General features: G+C 39.9%; 1 protein-coding gene across 2 annotated transcripts; it reads left to right on the top strand.

Moving 5' to 3' along the window:
• The first annotated feature begins 1,978 nt into the window (after positions 1-1,978).
• Positions 1,979-20,278, top strand: VCAM1 (vascular cell adhesion molecule 1). 2 transcript variants are annotated; one of them, XM_089686583.1, is made up of 13 exons: positions 1,980-2,348; positions 3,121-3,405; positions 4,606-4,923; positions 7,039-7,308; positions 10,183-10,449; positions 11,786-12,040; positions 12,746-13,012; positions 14,826-15,092; positions 15,437-15,703; positions 16,365-16,631; positions 16,882-17,148; positions 17,510-17,602; positions 19,160-20,278. In XM_089686583.1, exons 1-13 carry the CDS (start codon positions 2,270-2,272, stop codon positions 19,318-19,320), a joined length of 3,063 nt encoding a protein of 1,020 aa, XP_089542709.1. In that variant the 5' UTR covers positions 1,980-2,269; the 3' UTR covers positions 19,321-20,278. The 2 variants fall into 2 exon arrangements, with proteins under 2 accessions (XP_089542710.1, XP_089542709.1); XM_089686584.1 differs by lacking the exon at positions 17,510-17,602 and having other exon boundaries at positions 1,979-2,348.
• The last annotated feature ends 3,457 nt before the right edge of the window (positions 20,279-23,735 follow it).

Consider the following 23,735-nt stretch of genomic DNA (forward strand, 5'->3'; position numbering starts at 1 on the left):
AAAACATAAAATTGAAGAAAACTATTGTCTGATCCCTGTGCACAATAGTAAAACACAAGCCCCACTCAGATGCTGCCTGCTGGTTACTTTACAAATCCTCCCTTGCTGTGATCTCTCCGTGCTGCGAGAATGAAGAGCTCCAGCTCCAACAGTGAAGATATTCTGTCATTAAACCTCTCCTTCCTCTCCTCTTGTCAATTCACAAACCTCCATGTATTCTTTTTTCAGAATGTGAACAGACAAGGTGAGATCCCATCATTACTCCCCCCCCCCCATTCTGTGAAAAGAATACAAGATTTTTGAACTGGAGAACAGAAGAGAAAAGGGAAGGCAAATGATGGGATCCTTCGTTGTCACAGCTATTGTTCTCAATCATCGCAGTACTAGAAGATCACTGTTGTGTGCAGTAACCAGTTTCAATTAAATAAACCCACACTCCAAAGTCATGCTGATAGGTTAATTGTCTAAATTGGCCCTAGTATGTCTATGTATGAATATGAATTAGGAACCTTAAATTGTAAGCTGCTTGAGGGCAGGGACTGATGTGAATGTATAATACATATATAAAGTGCTGCGTAAATTGAAGGCACTAATGGCACTATACAAGTGTAACCCCCTCCAGGTTACTTAGATAGGATTTTTTTGTTAGATAGAGGCTGAGTAACAGCCTAGGATTAGTTAGCGTAGGAGTGAGGCAGGAGTTCACCTCAGGACAGGCTGGGAGGTTTTACAGGTCAGGGCTTCTGGAGCCCTCTCACCTTTCCAGAAACTAGAGAACTTTCTGGAACAGGGAAGGAGGAGGAGGAAAGAAGGCCCAGATCTGAATGTTTAAAGGACCTTGGCCAATCCCGTCAGGAGGCTGTGCATGGTGACTAGGGCAACCCTCAAATATGACAGAGCCTTGGGAGCAAAAGGAGTTGGGTAGAAGATGGATTGAGAGAAGGCTGGAGTGTAAAGCCTGGGAAGGGGGCCCCAGGGAGGAGAGCCTACTTACAGGCTGGTTGCTGGACAGGAGGATCTCCACTGCCCAAAGCCTCCTAGGGAGGACATCCTGGGCAGCAGGGAAGGAGCCAGTCCAGCAAAAGGCCCATCATGCTGACAGGACAGGACAGTGAGTACTCCTACAAACCCTGGGCCAAATAAGGGGAGAGGGCGATCAGGTGTAATACCCAACTTGTCTTCATCTGGGACTGCTTAACTGCAAGCTCTTGGGACCCCCTTGCTCAGGGATACCCTCCTCAAAGCTGGGTAAAGAGGAGGGTTCATCCGGGTCTGAGGAGGGACAGTGCTACATTTTTGGTAATCCACATTTTTTTGTACATCGTTCCTAAGAAGTTCATCCTCATGTTCTACAGTTCCTTGGACATCCCATATACCCCTAGACCCCATCCAAGTTGTTAACCCCTTAATAAAAACAACTAAAAACCAGCTCAAGAACTGTTTACTTACTCTGCGTATGTGGAAAAATGAAGAAAATGTGTGTTGCCTGGCTGTGCTTATCTTAGGGGGACCAAAACCCAGCGACTCCTACAGGGGTAGTGCTGAAATTAATAAATAAAATAAATAAGGATTGCACAGCAACCAGCAGAGGATACTCATCAATGAAAAAAATATATTTGTTAAAATATAGAAGCACAGTTTGTGAGGCTAATCTGCACACTTAGGTCAGAATTCCAACCTCTGCTAATTTTAGTGTTTCGCTGCTACATTATGTTGTTTATATATCAATGCTTACTTAGCAGATTTTCATAAAAAGTTCACAAACCTCTTTAAAATTGTACAGGATCTTCACATTGTAAGTTTTCATTGCTGTGAAACATTATTCATTTATTTTACTTAATAAAAATCTTTGCCTAAGCAGTTTATCTTTCAGCATGATGTCATGCTTTATCTCCTCATGTACAGCAGGTGGCAGCGTTGTGGCTTTTGAGGACCACTTTTTTTTTTTTTGACTGAATTCCCCTAGACAGGAATCCCCTCCTTCTGCTACATATAAAACAGATGCTGAGATGTCTGTTACTCAGTTTGGGGCATGAAGCATCTACTGCTGAGTCTTCAGGAAACATAAGAGTCTGAGACAAGTGCATTCTCCATTATCACAAGCTGGAATTTAGAGCTGCGAAAGAAATCCTGGGATTTGCAGTCCTACTGGAATATTAATAAGCGAATTCAAAGGACTTGCTATTTGAAGCGCCATCACAGGGCCTTGGACATAAAGATCTTATACAGTCTTAACCCTTATACTCTCTGTTAAAGCAGGACCCTAATTATGTCTGGAGGTCCGGGAACACCCACTGTGACAAAAGTCATAGCTTATATCATTTATTTGCAGATCCTGTCCACATATGGTAAATTATTTGTATTTTAATGGGAAATATTAATTTTTCTTTTGTTTTTTTGTTTAAATGCTCTTTGTTATTCACAGCTGTAGTCTTTCTGCTGAGACAAACAGATATTTTATTAGATATAGAGGTCATGATTTCAATATTATTTGTTAAGAGAACACTAAATTGGTGGCATGCCTCTATTGTCTTTATAAATTCAATTTTTATTTCTAAATTTGAATATCTTATAGTAAGATAATGCTCTCGCTAAACTGTGTTAAATGTCTATCTGCACTATTCATTGTTGATGTTCTTCAAATCAGAATTCCAATATTATTTGATAAAAGAGCACTACATTGGAGGCATACCTCTATTGTCTTTATGCAGTATATTCCATTTTTATATACAAATTTTAATATATTGTATTTAGTGGATTGGCGAAATTGTGCTAAATGTCTATCTATGCTGTTCATTGATCATATTGTACAAAAACATGAGATCAATATTATTTGATAAGAGAATACAATAGTGGCAGACCTCCATTGTCCATATTGCCTTGTTTCTGAACATACTCATTTAAGATGTATGAATATGTTAAGGTGAGAGAACACACAGTTTGTTGTATTAATGATTTGTGTAGAATGCAATGTCTTTTTTTTTTTGAGTAATTGAAGAACTAAGATGCAATCCTAACCTTTTGTGCTCCATTGTCAGAATGTCAGATTGTTGCCATGTTCCTTGTGTGTGACAGACGATGTGGCTTGTGTACCTAACTAGCTCATTGTGTCTTCGACAGCCCATGCCAAAGACATCACCCTTATAGAGCCTAATTCTATAATCAAAGCTGAAATAGGGGAAGAGCTTCATATCACGTGTCTAGGCACCAAATGTCAGAATCCGGACTTCATCTGGGCTTCCCTGGCTGACACTCCATTAAGTGGTACAATTAACAATGCTGGACAAATATCAGTCCTGACCATGAAGATCAGCAATGAGAACCTTGACTTGTATGATTCCTATCGGTGTACTGTGCATTGTGATAATCCTCCTGCGGAAAAGGGCTTCAAAGTCCTAGTTTACTGTAAGTATTGCATCCAAACTTAAAGTGATACTAAACATAAAGTGATCCAACATCTTATTAGGGGGTACCAGCATTCATTCTTTGTGGTATGTAGGAATTGTAGCCACCCCATCTTTCTTACTACCAAGATGGACTAGGGACTGTAGGCTGAGGGATTTGTAGAATGCATAGAGCAGGGCACATGACTGCAGCTAACATGTACTGCTTGATACAAATAAACAGAAGTGAGGGGGAAAAGCAAAGGTTCAGGAGATCACGGAGGAAGAAAAACACAACAGGGAACAAGTTCATGAAAAATAACTTGCAGGGCCATTAAGCAGTGGATTTACAGTATATGAAATTGATTAGTTTTGGAGAATAGTATATTTTTTAGTGTCACTTTAATGCAGTCATTGCAAGTGCATAAAAACTTATGTCTGGTTGACTGAAAGATGGAAGAGCCTTTTAAAATATTCCACAATTATGAAAATATACAAGACTATATGGAATCAGTGGCACCTGTTGCAAAACCTCTAAAAGCCTTTAGTTGTCAGCAACCATTCTGTATATCAGTCATCCTCATACAAGACGAACAGCAGACTTAAACGTGAAGCTGGAGATCTTGTTAAAACAGAAGTATTCATGTGGAAACATCTGTCTTTAACGGTCAATGCTCTTCCTGCACAATGTATGTTCAATTATAGGTACTGGTGCAATACTTGAATTAACCGCCAGTAACGGTATAGGGTGTGGTTATACCAGTCATCGTATTGTGTAACGTCTCCTTTGTAAAACCTAAACCAATGAAGCCCATACCTTGCCTAGGAGTGACATGAGCTCAGTCTCTTTAGTCCTGACAGTATATCATGTGTCTGTATAATATTTTAAAACCAAACTCAAGGTAAAATGATTCTCATATTAAAACTACATACTTCGTCTTGGGGGTTTTTACAATTCCCTCAGCACAAAGGTATGTTAAACTGGAGGAAGGTAGTACTGTAACTTACAGCACCAATCAGTTGTCAGTTTTTCCTAACCCACACTGGAAAATTGTCATTTTTGAATGCTATAAGCACAGTTTCACTTTTTTTGCTCAAGTTTTTATGGATAAGGCTTTTAGCGTGTGGCGTGTAGCTACATCTGACTGATGTTCTACGCTTACTTGAGTATAACGGGATACTGACAGATTGTCTAACTAATGCATTAAATGTCTTATTACAGCACTTCCTAAACCCATCCTGACCATATCATCTCTTGTGGCTGGAGAAGAGTCACATATCACCTGTACCATTCCTGATGCCTATCCCTATTACATGGTTGATGCTCAGATCTCAATTGCTGGGATGACTGTGGCTCAGCATGAGGTCCCAGATGAAGATTTTGAAATGTACATAGTGAAAAATATCAGCCTGTCTCATGATTTAAAGCTGACTGATAAATATGAGGCACAAGAGATAAAATGTGAAGCTAAACTACAATTTCTGGAAAATGGAATTGATCCTATATATTGGAATACATCTATGCAACTCAACCTTCTATGTGAGTAAGCCAGGGGCATCATTTTCAAAGAACATGTATAAGGAGTGTATATAAATATTATTGGTGATCTATATATTGATTAAATTGCATTGCGTCAATATGTCCTTTATTTTAAAGCCCAGTGCCAGTCAACTAAAAAAATTATTCCTTGCAATGGGGCTGGACCTGCACTGCCAGAGTTGTTTGTTTGTTTAGGTCTATGGGAACAATAAAAGAAGAATTACTTACCCGATCCTCGACTCCTCCTCACTGCTAGACCAATTCCCAGCAGTGTTTTCTCCTGCACGCTCCAGCGGTTTAGGGTCCTGACGTCATCAAGACCAATGTAGGGTCCATAGCCCTAAATTAGATGTGTTGATGCTGAGGGACAGTCCACTGCTGGTACATGGGGAGCACCATCTGCCAGAGGATCGCGGGTAAATGGGTTTCTCCTTTCCCCAAGACAAAGCAAGCAATAAACTCTTGCAGTGCAGATGCAGCCCCATTGCAAGGAATATTTATACATTTTCCGAGAGCTGGGCTTTAAGGTTGTTGAAAAGGCAAACATTTGTTTTCTAAAATGAAAAAGAGCTTTATACTTTCCTCCTATGTGCAACATTGCATATTGCAGAGAGTGGCCCCTTATCTCCTCTTCTTGGGTCCTCTGCCAGCACTGTTCACTCCTCCACTTCTTTAAGTGCCCCTGTAGCAAGCCTGCTCCTATAGTTACACTCATGTGAGCATGTTCTCGAGTCAGGCTGTGTGTATCCATTTACACACTCAGCACGGCTCGCCCCTACCCCCGCTCCCTCCTCACATGATTTGATTGACAGCAGCATGAGCCAATGGCTCCTGCTGCTGCTTTTGTGTCCTGTGAGAGCAGGGAGAGGAGAGATTATCACTACATAGTTTTGGATTGAGAAAGTACTCAGGTAAGTATTTGTGGCAGTGGGTGGAGGGCGATACAACTACTGGGAAATTTTTTACCTTGATGCATGGACTGCATTAAGTAAAATATCTTGCCTTTAGAACCACTCTAAGCAATTTAAATTATCGGGCAGTATTGATACTATGTAACACAGTCAGCTGCTTAGTTAAGAACACTTAAAGGAGTGCTCACATTAATTACATTAGATATAAACAAAGAACACAAATCACTGACTCAAATTGCTGTGTTAGTATTGGTAAAATATGTTTCTTACTTTAAAATAGTGTGCATATACAGTATCTCTATCCTATCCCTGTGGCTGCAGCTACTGTTTTTTACTATTTCCAATTCTTTATCGGAGCTATAGGGAGGTAATATATCAGCTTTCTGCTCATTGCAAACATGGGCACGTTCTATGAAAAGTGCTGGCTACTGGATGTTGCAGGCTTTAGCTATGCAGTCTGCCCATCAGTTGTTTGACTACATTCTCAGACCTGCTTATGAAACAGTAATCCAGCAACTGATAAGCACAGGCAAATTCTGCAACATGCAGTGGCCGGCATGGAAGAACATGCTCATCTAAAAGGATGCCGGGGATATGTTCTTTCTCTAGGGCTCACCCCTTGTCATCACTTGCTCTGAGTGCATCTGAATGGGTAGCTAGAAAGAGAGATATGGAGAGAACAGAATTAATTTTAGAAACAGACATAAAAGAAATGAATGCAGATAGGGATCCCTTGAATGATTTTGGGGTGACTTCATGTTCACAGAGTTTTAAAGCAACAGGATGAAACAATTGAAACTAGAAGCATATTTCTTTGTTTTTTTTTAAATAAGTTACTCTTTAAAAGGACACTATACCTGTACTTACAAAGATCTGGGAATTGGTGAAGATGAGTGCAGAGTGTAAAATGACTGACCTTTAGGTTCCCTATAACCAGGTTTCATACCAAGCCCAGTGTAATCTACTTCCACCTTCTGAGTCTTCTTTGGATGTTGGGAGTTGACTTGACACTGAGGAGATGATGACAAAAGGCAAGAAAACATACAAAAATAAGCTCCAGTGGGAACTGTGGATAAAGACATTTAGTTTACATGCTCCAGTTACCTTATCTGTGTGTAACTGAAAGTAAAGTTGCCATTTTAAAGGTTCTAACTGTATTTCATGATCTTATATCACTATGCTACATTTTGTTTCTTTTTTTCAGATCCTCCAGGAAAACCAACTATCGCAGTTTTCCCTGACACAAATGTAAACGCAGCAGAAAGCATCTCCCTGTCTTGTACCTTTGAAAGTAGATCCCCTGCTAGTGTGAAGTGGGTGAAGCTGGATAAAGGGAAGGAACTGGTGATGAGCTCTGATGATCAGGGAACTCTGACAATTCCAAATGCAAAGCCAGAAGACAGCGGGCTGTACATCTGCCATGTACTAAACAATGTAGGAAAAACATCTTCCCAAGTGGTGATCACTGTACAAGGTAAGACAGGAACCGGGAAAACATCTGCTTGTAACTCAGCTAATGTTCCTACTGCTTTGTGACAGGTTGGATTTTGCATGGGCTCAATAGACCAGAGCCTACCAGTAGCACAGAGATGGCTTTTCCACACAACTAACAGTTGTAAGATTCAATTCACTAAGAATTCACTAAGCTATAACACTCGTTATAGATCATAAAGACTGATTTCCAGAGAAGAGAACTAAAGAGAGTTGAAGGTAACATTCAAAAAGCAGCAAATAACAATGAAAATTGAAAATGGCAAAAAAATTAACCAGTACAGTAGGATGGAAGCTGGAGAAAAGAAAAGCAAATTTGTCTTTGATAAATATTCCCCCATAGTGTTGTTTCATAATAGATCTCTGATGGTTAGATACACCAGGTTTAGCCCCCTTTGCAACTTACTCTCTACAGACTGCTGCAAGTCAAAACCCTTCTTATGTCCTATGTGCCACTTAGTAAGTGTAGTGCCTATCATTTTCTCTACAGGGCTGTGTAATACATAGATTCCATAGCTAATTTTGTTTGTCTTCTATTTTAACTCAAGACTGTCCGATTTAGGTTTCTCAATATTTTCACTCCTATTATGGTTATGGTTTTATGCTGTACTGTATATGTTCTATACCGCCGAGTACACTCTCTTGTTATTCTTCTCTATAGGCACACTTGCTCATTGTTATTGGTAAGTGGAACATGCTATGGTGAGATGCATACATTTGTGTGCGCAACCTTTAATTCTCAATCAAAAAGTTACCTGAAAAAAATTGATCTCAAAGCCTTAATAGGAATCTAAAGCCAAAATGTTTTTTTCCATTCTGGATAAAGTGAAGGTTTAACACCTATATGAAGCTTTTTTTTTTTGCTGTCTATGTCCCCACTAGGGAGTTTCACTCTACTATTTGACCTGTTTGCCAACATCACGGGGACAGGAGGTGCAGAAAAATCCTAAATGTTTAGTTTTTGTTTTAATTGGATGACATTCTTCTAATATAGACATTTTTTCTGGTGAGAACGGTCTAAAAGAGGATTTCCCTGACTTTAGAGTGACTTTTCTGTCACTTCCGGCTGTGTGTACAAAATAGGAAGTGAATGTAAATCTCTTCGATGGGACACAAATGGCAGAAAGAAACCAGACAGTGGTTCTGATCATTCCATACAATAATCACAATAAAATGTTTTGGGCTTCAATCAGTTTTAAAGCAGTCTTGTTAGACCACAATGCTTTGTAAGTACTGGCATCTGAAAGCAAAAGGGTGTTTTTCACAGTTATTTGATTCTATAACACTTAGCAGCTTTCACTATGCCATATGCTTACAAGCCGACCTCAATGCACTGTTTAATTGGGCAACTATGTGGCAAATGAGGTTTAATGTTGATAAATGTAATGTTATGCATTTGGGGGCTAAGAATATGCATGCATCATACATACTAGGGGGGGTACAACTGGGGGAATCAATGGTGGAGAAGGATCTGGGGGTTCTGCTAGATCACAAGCCTAATAATGGCATGCAATGCCAAGCTGCGGTTTCTAAAGCGAGCAAAATCCTCTCTTGTATTAAAATAGGTATAGACTCCAGAGAGAGAGAGATATCATATTACCCCTGTACAAATCATTAGTAATACCTCATCTGGAATATGCAGTTCAGTTTTGGGCGCCAATTCACAATAAGAACATTGGGGAACTGGAGAAAGTACACAGAAGGGCAACCAAACTGATAAGAGGCATAGAGGAGCTCAGCTATGAGGAAAGATTAGAGGAACTGAATGTATTCTCTCTTGAGAAGAGGAGATTAAGGGAGGATATGATCAACATGTATAAATACATCAGTGGTTCATATAGTGAACTCGGTGTAGAGTTATTCACCCTGAGGTCATCACAGAGGACAAGGGGGCACACCTTACGTCTGGAGGAAAAGAAAATTAATCTCCAAACATGGAAAGGTTTCTTCACAGTAAGAGCTGTGAAAATGTGGAATAGACTCCCTCAAGAGTTGGTTCTGGCCAGCTCAGTGAATTGCTTTAAAAAAGGCCTGGATGCTTTCTTGGATACACAGAATATAACTGGATACTAACATTTATAGGTAAAGTTTATCCAGGGAATATCCCTCTCAGGGGATCAGGAAGGAATTTTTTCCCGGGCAGGAGCAAATTGGATCATGCTTTGCTGGGATTTTTTTTGCCTTCCTCTGGATCAACTGTGGGTGTAGGATTTATAACTTTAGTTTTTTTTTAATGGCTGAACTGGATGGACTTTTGTCTTTTTTCAGACAGACTAACTATGTAACATGCTATCATCAACACAGCGACTGACAACAATCAGCCAGCATATAGTGAAAATTGTCATATTGGTATATTTGCTGAGTTAAAATGATATTTAGCAACGGGGTTGATTTACTGAAGGCACATAGACAGCTCCTTTTGCAAGGGAATTTGCCCCAGAGCATAGTGAATGAGGTGAAGCATGGCTGACTTCTATTGTCCAATCATGTACAAGTGAAAATGCTGTTTTCTTTTTACTTTTCTTGTACATATTTGAGTATTCTTTAGAAAGTTAAACTTCACTATTTCACTACATTCACGAAGCTCCGGGTCACATCCCCTTGCAAAGTGCCACTGCCCTTGCTAAGTGAACAGCCTTTCTGCCTTTAGTAAATTGACCCTAACGACTCACAATAACGACTTGCAAATCCAAGTCTTCTGTTTTGCACAATGCAAGAGAGCTGGAATGCAAAGAAATGTGCAATAAAAAAGTAAATGTATAATTTATGGAATTGTTTGTATATTCTATGTCTTGTATAGAAATGTTGTCTACCTATTTTCAAGCCAATTAAGTATATAAATATTTATGTTTTCTAGCTCTTCCTGAAAAACCTAAGTTGACCATATATCCCACCACCATAGTGCAAGCTGGTCAGCCTGTCACAATTGAATGCGTAGCTAATGGCAATAAAAATGTGAATGTTACCTTGTGGAAGGTATTAAAAGATGGAGATACTCCTCTTCTAGAAGCAAAAGGAAAATTAGTCATAAAAGAAGCAGACCCAATAGACGCTGCCAAATACAAGTGCACAGCTGAAAATTATTATGGAGTTAATGAAGCATCAGAATCACTCATAGTGGAATGTAAGTATGATTTGTTGATACACAGAAAACTTAAAAGATGAGGGTTTTTTTTTCAGAAATCATACTTACCTGGGTGGATGCATTATCGGTCCAATGCTGCATCTGTCTCCCGCCAGCTCTAAGACTGAGAACTGAGCGATCAAACACCACTGATCACTCAGTTCTCAATGCTCCGTGAGCAGAGAGCTGGAGACTGTCAGTCTGTGTTCACTGGAGTGCTAGGCTGTGGCAGATCGCTGAGAGACAGAGCCAGGTGCTGGCCCAGACATCTGGGTGGATCCCAACTTTAAATGTCGGGATTTTTATCCAGCCTGGACCAGCTGAGTGATGTCAACCGACAGTGGATTTTAGCCCGCTGTTGGTTGAAAAAGGGTCACAGGAGTGTAGAACAAACTGCACTCCTATGATCCACAGGAGAAGTACAGCCAAACAAGCTTTGGCTGTAGTTCTCCTTTAATCTCATGTAATCATTGATATGTGTTTGACTGATTGAGACTATGTTTAGGATCCACTTTTGGACCATTTCACAGCATAGTATTACTGCAACATGTAGGAGACACCTTACACTGTTCATACACTATTGTAACACGAGAGTGATATGCTTGGCTGTAGTCCTATACATGAGCTGACTCTAAATATTTGCATTGGCTGGTAATATTCGAATTATCTGACTGGCTACATCCATTTAATCAATCAGTTAAATTCATATATCCAGTCATATATATCTTTGATTTCATACTATTTAGACTCGTCTAATATTAGACATTCACACTATTAGAATTTCAGATTCCATAGGCACACATTTTTTAAAAGACTCCAGAGGCACACAGAACATCTATTGACATGATTCTTACAGGACAAATTATTGTTCATGCTCATTCCCTTGAATAAATCAAATGTGTAATAAAATTTAAACATATAAATGTTATGATTTATCCCCCCAATACAGCACTCAGCATTGTCCGCATACAATATCATGTTACACAACCAGGACCATAAAGTATTTTAATCCTTTAAAGTAGTGATAGACCATGCTATTGAACCTATTGCAATCCAAAGGTCCACCTGCTGAGATGAATGTGATAACTATATTGTATGCAGACAATACTGAGGACTGTGTCAAGGGTACTTATTCTCCAGACGTATTATGTAATATGACTGTCTACCAGTCTTGTGTGTCCTTTGGAGAATTCTTTTCTCCTACCTCTGCTTCAATGTGTGTAGCTGATTTTGTAATTCATTTGAACTACAAAATGCTCTACAGTCTTGTTATAAATGACATTTGAATGTTTATCTAGTGAAATATAAAACATTGTTTATTCATCTATTTTTTCAGATCCTCCAATGGACACTACTTTTGCATCTTCTGTTGAAGAAGTAAATGAAGGGGGTGAAGTCACTTTGACATGTGCTTCACAGGGAGTCCCTGAACCTCGCTTCTTACTGTATCATCTGTTGCCATCAGGGGAGAGAGATCTGCTTTCTGAAGGTCCAGTAGTCACATTGCCAATTGTGACCAGTGGGGTTTATCAATGTGAAGCCACAAACCCGCTGGGCAGCAAGAAAGAGAAACTGGATCTTAGAGTGCGATGTGAGTAGTGGTAGTGGTAAACCCAAACAACCATCCAGACTAACCTTAAGTTAAAGTATCTTCTACTGATTAGATTTCCACAATAAATAAATATGCTACCTTACATGGGGCGGCACAGTGGCTTAGTGGTTTAAATGCCAACCAGGACACTACCTGCGTGGAGTTTACCACTTTGTGTCAATCCAAGTGACATGCATTCTTTAATGAGATCATGCTTGTGTTACTGTGGTTTATTTACTGAACCTGGAGAGTGCAAAATCAGGCTCACTTCTGCATAGAAACCAATCAGCTTCCAGGTTGTATTACCAAAGCTTAAGTGAACAAGCTGAGGTTAGAAGCTGATTGGTTTCTATGCAGACGTGAGCCTGATTTTACACTCTCCAGTTTTAGAAAATAAACCCCATTTTTAGAAATATTTGCTCACATAAAAGGGGCATCAAACCTTAAAAAGGTAATTGGACATTTTCCAGTTGTCTCATTTGCATTGACACAGTTGGTATTAACCAATATTGGTTTTGTGAGTAAACTTTACATGCCTACACATTCAGGCATACAAAATCATGCCTTTTAAATACCATTCAAACGTGCAAGCAGAATCTTTTTAATATGGGTACTGTGTGTAAAGAACAAAACCATGTTTGACTATGCAAACATATTGCTTCCCAACAGTCTTCTGTGTCAACATGCATTTTCTCTTTTTTACAGTTCCGCCTAGAAACACGTTTCTAACCATTTCACCATCTTTGGAAACAAGAATCGGAGAGAGTATACACTTCATGTGCACATCGGAAGCTTATCCTGCCCCCAGAATGGTGTTGAAGAAGAAGACAGAGACTGGCCTGATGGAGTTGGAAGCTAAGAATGGGCAGTATAGTATTACACATTTGACAGAAGAGCATGCAGGAAGATATCTTTGTGAGTCCTCAAATGTGGTGGGAAAGCAAGAAGCCGAAGCAACTGTAACCGTGCAAGGTGAGTCCCATACACAGTCTGTTGCTGTTGTGGCTGTACTATAGCTTACTTAAAGATTATGTAAACCCTAACAATGAACTTCTGTTGTTTGGTCCCTTTGGGTCTGTTAAAAATACCATTGAAAGTGTTTTATTATATCTATTTGAAAAGTTTTAAATACTCACTGATCCTGCCAGAAATCCAGTGAGTTACTAACTTTCTGTGTTAAGCTAAAAATGTTGCACCAAAATCTCATTGCTATCAGCCCTGCCCAGTTCTCTTCTCAAAACTACAAAATGCCTCCCAACCTTTATGTTGTGTAGATGAGGATAGAGGATGTGTTCTGTAGTCCTAGCACTCTTCCTATCTTTGTGAAAACATTGTCACTCTAGGACAGAAAGTGTGTAATGGTAAGGTCACCAGCTGAAAGTAAAGAAAAAAAAAACTGAAAAAAAGAAAATCAAATGGAATGTAAACCAGCACTAATGATTCATCCTCCAGGAACTGCCTGAATACTCTTGTCACATGAGGCCGGGCATTGTCGTGCACCAGGAGGAACCCAGTACCCACTGCTCCAGAGTACGGTCTGACAATAGGTCCAAGGATTTCATCCCGATACCTTATGGCAGTCAGGGTGCCATTGTCTAGCCTGCAGAGGTCAGTGAGTCCCTCCAAGGATATGCCTCCTTAGACCATCACTGACCCACCACCAAAACAGTCATGCTGAATGACGTTACAGGCAGCATAACGTTCTACATGGCTTCCCCAGACCCTTTCACGTCTGTCACATGTGCTCAGGGTGAGCACAGGGCACCAGAGGTCGATGTGCCAATTCTGGTGTTCAAGGACAAATGCCAATTGAGCTCTATGGTGCCAGGCAGTGAGCACAGGGCCCACTAGAGGACGTCGGGCCCTCAGGCCACCCTCATGAAGTCTGTTTCTGATTGTTTGGTCAGAGACATTCACACCAGTGGCCTGCTGGAGGTCATTTTGTAGGGCTCTGGCAGTGAGCATCCTGTCCCTCCTTGCACAAAGGAGAAGATACTGTTCCTTCTGATGGATTAAGGACCTTTTACAGCCCTGTCCAGCTCTCCTAGAGTAACTATCTGTCTCCTGGATTCTCCTCCATGCTCTTCAGACTGTGCTGGGAGACACAGCAAACCTTCTGGCAATGGAACGTATTGATGTGCCATCCTGGAGGAGTTGGATTGCCTGTGTAAACTCTGTAGGGTCCAGGTATCACCTCATGCTACCAGTAGTGACACTGACCCTAGCCAAATGCAAAACTAGTGAAAACAGTCAGAAAAAATGAGTAGGGAAAAAAATGTTAGTGGTCTCCACCTGTAAAACTATTCCTGTTTTGGAGGTCTTCTCATTGTTGCCCATCTAGTGCACCTGTTGTTAATTTCATTAACAACAAAGCAGCTGAAACTAATTAACAACCCCATCTGCCACTTAACTGACCTGATCAATATCCCAGGAGTTTAACTGACTTGATGCTATACTCTGATTAAAAAGTATTCCTTTAATTTTTGTTGAGCAGTGTATGTACCATAGTACCTTCCTGACCACATTTTCTAAAACATCTAAAGGAGGCTTGTGGATTCATTCTGGCAATCCTAGATGGAACCATATACAGTACTATTGCAATGGTATTTGTAGTAAGATTCCCCCAGGGTTGTATTGGTAAATATTTTGGAAAGATTATAGATACTATTATGCCAATCTTGGAGTTCCCAAGAAATGCCAAGGTCTTTTTCCCAGTGTTCCATATAGGGAAGTTTGTGTGCAAACTGGGTTTATTTTAAATAATTAAATTTTTTTCTCTCAACAGTTCCGCCCAAGAATACGCATATAATTATCACTCCTTCAGCAGAAGTTAAAGAGGGAGACTCCATAGACATCAAATGTGTTTCAGAAGCTTCTCCTGCTCCCAGACTTGTTCTGAAGGTGAGGACAGAAGATGGTGTGAGAGAGCTAGTACTGGACGGTGGACATTACCAAATTGAGCATGCTGATATGACACACTGTGGGACATACATCTGTGAATCTACAAATGTTGTAGGACAGCAACAAGTGGAGACCACGCTGACCATTCAAGGTGAGAAATAAAGGAAACAAACAATATAATGCATTTAATAAACTCCTTAGAGTAAGATAAAGTTAAAAGGTATATCCCAGCCAATCGCAGTTCATTTTACAGGAGGCATATCAGAGGATGACATATAATAGCTTTTATGGATAAATGCAACTTGTGTATTTTTTTGTAGTCTTTTTTTGCCCTAGAAGCGTTAGATAATAAAGAGTATATCCTCAAATGTTGTTAGGGTTAATGTTCATCTAAGTTAGCATATAACATCTACAAATCAATGATTAACACGTGAAGCTACACAATCAACTATGCAGAGTCTTCTGTTTGTAACGTGTATTATTTTTCCCTTACAGTTCCACCCAAGAATACACATATAGCCATCACACCCTCAGCAGAAGTTAGAGAGGGAGACTTCATAGACATCATATGTGTTTCAGAAGCTTCTCCTTCTCCCAGACTTGCTCTGAAAGTGAGGACAGAAGATGGAATGAGAGAGCTGGTATCTGAGGGCGGAAGGTATCAAATTGCTCATGCTGGCGTGAAGCACAGTGGGACATATATCTGTGAATCTACAAATGATGCAGGACAGCAACAAGTGGAGACCACACTGATCATACAAGGTGAGGAAAAAAAACAAACATTAAAATTACACATTACAAATCAATACATATTAAATATAATAGTAAAATAAGGTTCCAAGTGTAGCAACCCAACCAATGAGATTTTATTTTAGTGATGGCAGATGATGGACGGATGACCTATGATAGGTTTTTGTGGGTAATTGCACTTTGTATATTGTCCTTTGTAGTCTATTTGCCCAGGAAACAAAGCAAGTGCTCTTGCAAATGGAGCCTCTCTGCTCCTTTCAGCAGGGGATCCATGAAAAGATTCCCTGATGAATCTTTGCTGAACAGGGCAGATATCAGTTTTCTTACATCTGTGACCTTTCAGTTTATATCCATATTTAAATTAAATTAAATTTATGTTCCTGTTTACATCAGGCCCAGAAAAACAGAAAAGAACAAACTCAGAAATAGGCAGGTGTAAATCTATATCAGCCTGCCCATAGAGCAACATGAAGCCTCTGATCAGGTCCACCGGAAAAACTGAAAGGTAGACATGATTGGAAAGCCAGTGTGAAAGGGCCGTTACACAGTGAGGACTATAATCCTCAAGTTTTGCAAGCTTTTAGAGATAGCATGTAATATTCAGTAACCAGTGGGTCTACACTTTAAACTGTTCAGTCTTGTGTTTTTAAAGTGTATTTTCTTTTCCTTACAGTTCCGCCCAAAAAAACAGTTTTGACAATCAGCCCTTCGACAGTATTGAAAGAGGGAGAGAGCGGACATATTAGGTGCATATCAGAAGCTTTTCCTGCTCCCAGATTGGTGTTGAAGAAGGAGACAGAGGCAGGCCTGATTGAGCTAGAAGTGGAAAGTGGGGAGTACAGTATTGAACATGTTACAGTAGAGCATGCAGGCACTTATATATGTGAATCAACAAATGAGGTTGGACAGCAGATAGCCGAGACCACAATGACTGTACAAGGTGAGAAATTAACATTTATCATTTATATACATAGTTTGTTTAGATCTTGTGTCTTGCCTGTTCTGGTATTTGCTATGCAAATATAACACTGAACAAAAACTCAGCCCCAAAATTTAGTCTAACAAAAGGATGGAAGTGATCATTCCAGAAGCTGTCCTTGCCTAGCTTAGCAATGTGTTTTTGTTCCTCCTAATTTATTGTCTAACAGTATTTTATATTTAAACCGTTATTTTTTTTTATAATTCACCAGCTCCACCCCAAAACACTTTTATATCAATCACTCCATCTTCAGTGGTGAACGAGGGGGATGATGTACAGATCCAGTGTATATCTGAAGCATATCCGTCGCCAAGGCTTGTCCTCATGGTGAAGACAGAACATGGCCTCATTAACCTGGAATCTGCAGATGGACTGTACAATATAACAAAAGCAGAAGAAAAGAATATGGGAACATACATCTGTGAATCTACAAATGTGGTTGGACAGCAAACAGCAGAGGCCATGCTGACTGTACAAAGTGAGTACCATGCAAATGGTTAAACATTCTAACATTCATTAATATGCTATGAGAACTTATATAGTAACCCAAAAACAGTTTGAAATGTATTTTCAAAGGTTAACTCCACCCTTTAAAATGATTTTAAATGATGAGTGGATGCTGGGGGTTGAATCACCCACCAATCCAGTAGGTGTGCTGTACATAGCTGGAAATGCAGGTGTACAGACCCTGGATATATGCAGTATAAAAGCTGGTAGGCATCTACCCATGTTTGAAACAATAGTTATGGATGGACTGAACCATTTAGGTTGTAGGGTGAAAGTATACCACACTCTAAGATATAACCTTGTGCATAATTAACCTCAAAATTTTCTTCCAGTTCCACCACGAAACACCACAGTTGTGACTCCATCACAGAACATCACAGCAGGTGTTACTGTCACTATCACTTATGACATCATCCCACCTCCAGGTGAGAAGTGCCCTAAAGAGCTTCTTTCATGGCTTCCTTCCTAAGAATCCACGCTAAGCGCTTCTAATATACTTCTTTGCTGGCTTATATATAGAATAGAAAGAGAAGAGCCCACACACAGGGAACCATGACTGATTCTAGAAGCTCAATTTGAGAAACTGTTTAGAGAACATCTGCTAGATCTTTGTTTAATGGCACACATGTATCTGGTTTATAACATGGGAAGCAGTAAGCAGCTATGGGGATCTTCACAAGAAAACATCAGTTAGCCTGCACTGCGTCATATAAATGCCCAGGTCTGTGACCTTTCTAAAAACATATGGTTATATGTTATATTGTTAGACAAGCTCTAAGTAATGGAGGAGCCACTATACTGGTTTCAAGTATATTTATATTGAGGTGGATTGAGGGGAAAGTGGTTCAAGTTACATCACTTAAGTCCAGGGGCGGACTGACAACTCATGGGGCCCCCGGGCAATAGGGGATCATGGGGCCCCTGTGCCCTTGCCCAAACTCAAAAAAGCCTATGAAAAAGGTACCAGGGGCATCTCATGGGGCCCCCTACTGACCCCGGGCCCTCGGACAGTGCCCGAGTTTCCAAATGGTCAGTCCGGCCCTGCTTAAGTCATAGGGCAATCAAATGGAAATAATTTTTATTCCAGTAAGCATTGGATATATGGTTGTCCAGTTGAGTACCTGTTTATTGCATGCCTGGCATAAAGCCTAATGTTTCTTAAAATGTTACTAAATTCTAATGTATGTGAGTACTTTTAGAAATCCCCTTGCTCCCCTTGAAAGCAAATTGCACTAAAAAGGAATACTTGCTAAATGCCTGTTGAAGCTTGCTACAAACATGTTTAAAGCAACAGCTAGAATTACTATTAAAATTTCTATTTAACACTTCAACACTGAATTGAAGGATATTATTAAGTTTTCAAGAAAGCTGCTTTTCAGATGCTTTGTCAATGCTTGTAAATAATTTCTGAGCCTACAGCTTAACAAACTAGAACTTCTCATGCCAATGCCTGCTTGAACTAGGCCTAAGTGTCATTTTTGCTTATGATTAATATAAAAATATTACTTATTTTAAACCATCATCATGTTCCAATACAAGAAGGATAAGTATTGCATATTGATTTACTATCAACTAACCACAATAATATTCAGACACACTTCTTTCTACTTCTAATCTATAACATTTATGTGCTTCTTTCTGACTTTGTAGCCACCACTTTAATAGCACAATATAAAAAATATTGTCAAATATAATGTATTTGCGCTTGCTACTTAATAGACCTGTTTTTACATATTTCATTTTCTTTCTTTCATTTTTAAAAAATGATTTAATAGAATAAAGTTTAAGTTACAGACAGGCATCCTATTCTGGGACAGTGTATGACAACTGGAGAGATTCCCATAATGCAGATTCCCATGAACTCGACCTACACTTTCTGTCTATAGAACCTGCATCTGTTGTGCCAGTGAATGCAGTCCATTACTCTTTGGTCTTGTTCCTGTCAATCTTTCTTACCATCCCCCATCTTGTCTCTTTTGCAGAGCGACAGCAAAGCCCAAGATTTGACTACGTGCCACCAGCAATCATTGGATCTGTAGTCCTTGTAACAGCTGGTTTTATAGGACTAATTGCTTATCATCTGAAGCAGGCAAGAGTACAAGGATCCTACAGTTTAGTAAAAGCACTAAGGGGCAAAGTATGACTTCAGAAAACTGGATTTACATGACATCTTTAGAGTGATTTTACAATACTGTACTGTTGGAAAAGGACCACAACTCATGGCAGAAAAAAAAGCTAAATCAGCCAAATGCTCACAGAGTTTTTCTTTTGTGAACTTCAAAGTGCACTTGTGCTGGCCAAAGCTTTGTGGTACATGAAATGGACAAGGATGCAGCAACATAATAATTCAGTGGATCTATGCTTAAATAAAGACAAAGACTATAAAAGACAATTATTTAAGAGAGAAAGTATCTCTCAACTGAGACTGAATGGAGCCAAGTTGTTATAAATCACTGTTTGCACTTACTTTCTCTGTCTTGTATATATTTTTTTTGTATATGTGTATTCTATGTTCCTAGAAACTGGCTTTATTTAATTTAATATTTCTTCATTTTTGTCCTCACTTGATTTTCATGTGTTTTGTTTTATATGTGGTGGAGATGTGTTGCGTGAGCTGAATCTTAATTTGCCCCTTTAACTACAGAGGACTGGCTGATCCAGCGTTCTTTTGTTGGCACTGAAATGAAAGAGCTGAATATATGGAAGGATCAAACCCAGAATGGATAGAATGGGAGTTATGTCGCTGGGGGTGCAAAAGGAAACAATACTGTTATATTGCAAAGCAGAGAAGAAACTACTAAGGATGATTCATCTTTTGTGCTTGTTTGGTACATAGAATTGCCTTGAAAAAGCTGAACATTAGGCTAGGAGAGTGCACTGAGAAGTATGATTTTCATGAATGGTAATTCTGAATTACAACATAAAAATGTATAAAGCTTTTCAAAAGATTATGGCTACAGACTAAAGTATAGTGTATCTTCAGTGAACACATATTTTGAGTAATTATTGCAATGTCTACCTTACAGTCAATTTTTATATAACTCACATTTTTATAAGATTGCTCTTGTATATCTTTTGTATTAAATATAAAGATTTAAAGATGTGGGGCTCTCAGAGACTTTGTGTAATGTTCCCTTCTTAACAACTGCTGAAATAAGCTATCAGACACAGAGGCAGTATTGTGTTTTCAATCAGTTGGCCAACTAAGAGCAGTAAAGCACAAATAATTTATAACACTGGAAAGATGAAAGTACAGTGTACATATATAATGACAAAAATACACACATATATATATATATATATATATATACATATACCAAAGATCCATTATCTCCTGCGCTCAAAGACTCAGATCAAACAGGCATTAGTAACAAGCAGCGAGTTCATCCGCTGGTGATCAGAGGTTGTGCAGCTCTATCATGAAGCTGGGGAAGCTTGATAAAACTGTAGAAGAAGATGAAAGAAAGAGCGCACAAACCTTGCACATTACCTCAATAAATAGTGACTAATTTTATTATTAAGGAAATATACTCACAAAGTGATGGTATAACAAGCATAAGTAACCATAATCCACACAGGGTTACAGGTAAATCCAAAAAAGGGGGGGGGGGTGAAAACGAACGCGTTTCGAAGGGTTCTCCCTTCTTTATCAGAGCTGGGTTGAGCAGATAGAGACTTCAGTATGGCAGAGTTCCCATGGCAAGGAGACATTCAGCCACTGAGTGTCAGTATTACAGCCTGAACTGCTGTTATACCATCACTTTTGTGAGTATATTTCCTTAATAATAAAATTAGTCACTATTTATTGAGGTAATACGCAAGGTTTGTGCGCTCTTTCTTTCATCTTCTTCTACATATATATACATATCTGCAGTGGATATAAAAAGTCTACACACTCCTGTTAAAATGTCAGGTTTCTGTGATGTAAAAAATGAGACAAAGATAAATAATTTTAGAACTGTTTCCACCTTTAAAGAGACCTATAAACTGTACAGCTCAATAGAAAAACAAACTGAAATATTTTAGGGGGGGGGGGAGTAAACATAAAAAACTAAAATAATGTGGTTGCATAAGTGTGCACACCCTCTTATAACTGGGGATGTAGCTGTGTTCATAATTAAGCAAGCACATTCAAAATCATGTTAAATAGGAGTCAGTACACACCTGCCATCATTTAAAGTGCCACTGATTAACCCCAAATAAAGTTCAGCTGTTCTAGTAGATCTTTCCTGACATTTTCTTAGTCGTATCCTACAGCAAAAGCCATGGTCCACAGAGAGCTTCCAAAGCATTAGAGGGATCTCATTGTTAAAAGGTATCAGTCAGAAGGGTACAAAATAATTTCCAAGGCATTATACATACCATGGAGCACAATGAAGACAGTCATCATCAAGTGGAGAAAATATGGCGCAACAGTGACATTACCAAGAACTGGACATCCCTCCAAAATTGATGAAAAGATTAGAAGAAAACTGGTCTGGGAGGCTGCTAAGAAGCCTACAGCAACATTAAAGGAGCTGCAGGAATATCTGGCAAGTACTGGCTGTGTGGTACATGTGAAAACAATATCTGTATCCGTATTCTTCATATGTCTGGGCTATAGGCTAGAATGGCAAGATGGAAGCCTTTTCTTACAAAGAAAAAATTTAGCAAAAACACATCTGAAGTCTCCCACAAGCATGTGGGAAAATGTGTTATGGTCTGATGAAACCAAGGTTGAACTTTTTGGCCATAATTCCAAAAGATATGTTTGGCGCAAAAACAACACTGCACATCACCAAAAGAACATCATACCCACAATGCTTTAGGGCTGTTTTTCTTCAGCTGGAACTGGGGCTTTAGTCAAGGTAGAGGGAATTATGAACCATTCCAAATACCAGTCAATATTGGCACAAAACCTTCAGGAGTCTGCTAGAAAGCTGAATATGAAGAGGAACATCATCTTTCAGCATGACAACGACCCAAAGCATACATCCAAATCAACAAATGAATGGCTTCACTGGAAAAAGATTAAAGTTTTGGAATGGCCCAGCCAGAGCCCAGACCTGAATCTGATTGAAAATCTGTGGGATGATCTGAGGAGGGCTGTGCACAGGAGATGCCTTCGCAATCTGACAGATTTGGAGTGTTTTTGAAAGGAAGAGTGGGCAAATATTGCCAAGTCATGAGTGGTGTAATAAAATCAAAAGGTGCTTCAACAAAGTATTAGTTTAACCACAAGCCTACAGGGCACTTATACCCCCTTCCTGCCCAGGCCAATTTCCAGCTCTCAGTGCTGTCACACTTTGAATGACAATTGCGCGGTCATGCAACACTGTATCGATATGAAATTTTTATCATTTTTTTGTGACAGATAGAGCTTTATTTTGTTGGTATTTATTCACCTCTGGGTTTTTTTTTCTTAAACAAATCAAAAACCACTGAAAATTTTGAAAAAAAAAGTTTTTTCTTAGTTTTTGTTATAAAATTTTGTAAATAAGTGATTTTTCTCCTTCACTGATGTACGCTAATGAGGCTGTAGTGATGGGCACTGATAAGATGCACTGATGGACACTGATAGGTGGCACTGATGGGCACTGATGAGGAGGCATTGGTAGGTGGCACTGATGGGCATTGACAGGCATCACTGATGGGCACTGAAAGGCAGCACTGATATATGGCATTGTTAGGCGGCACTGACTGGCACTATTAGGTGGCACTGACTGGCACTGATAGGCGGCACTGATATGCGGCACTGATGTGCACTGATAGGCGGCAGTGATGCGCACTGATAGGCATCACTGACTGGCACTGATAAGTGGCACTGACTGGCACTGATAGGTGGCACTAATTGGCAGCACTGATAGGTGGCACTGATTGGCATTGATAGGTGGCACTGACTGGCACTGATGGGTGACACTGAAGGGCAGCTCAGATGGGCACTGATTTGTGGCATTGATGTGCACTGGTATGCACTGATATGTGGCATTGTGGCACTGATGGACACTGGCACGTGGCACTGTTCAGCTGGCACTGCTGGACTCTGACAGGTGGCACTTCTGGGGCCACACTGATCATCAGGGCACACTGATCATCAGTGCCCTGATGATCAGTGTTCATGTCCCCTCCGCGGAAAGCCGATTACCGGCTCTCCTCTCCTCACGAGCTGTCAGCGTGACAGCTCGAGAGGAGAGAAATGCCGATAACTGGCATTTCCCTGTTTACATGTGATCAGCTGTGATTGGACACAGCTGATCACATGACCGAGCCGACATCTTCGGCTCTTTCCTTGATCGGTGATCCCCTGTGTCCGAGGGACACAGAGCACCGCCGATCACCAGGCTGCGCGCTCCCTGAGCCGCGCATGCGTGGTGAGAATGGCAGGACGTCATATGAAGTCCTATCAGAACGAGAGAACTACCTTGCGCCCGTCATTGGACTATATGGTGGGTGGGAGGTGGTTAAGGGTGTGCACACTTATGCAACCATATTATATTAGTTTTTTTATATTTTTACTTACCTCCACCTAAATGATTTCAGTTTGTTGTCCAACTGAGTTGTACAGTTTATATGTTACAT

This window comes from Staurois parvus, unplaced genomic scaffold (assembly GCF_062004578.1).
Source record: "Staurois parvus isolate SC_StPar_1 unplaced genomic scaffold, SC_StPar_1.0 ptg000402l, whole genome shotgun sequence".
Classification (NCBI taxonomy): Eukaryota; Metazoa; Chordata; class Amphibia; order Anura; family Ranidae; genus Staurois; species Staurois parvus.

What these genes read in the sequence shown, in the direction of transcription:
- VCAM1 (XM_089686583.1), top strand. Translation starts at nt 2,270, where the DNA reads ATGTCTGGAGGTCCGGGAACACCCACTGTGACAAAAGTCATAGCTTAT. An exon ending in CTTCAAAGTCCTAGTTTACT is followed by an intron (nt 3,406 to 4,605) that starts GTAAGTATTGCA and finishes GTCTTATTACAG; the next exon opens with CACTTCCTAAACCCATCCTG. An exon ending in TATGCAACTCAACCTTCTAT is followed by an intron (nt 4,924 to 7,038) that starts GTGAGTAAGCCA and finishes TCTTTTTTTCAG; the next exon opens with ATCCTCCAGGAAAACCAACT.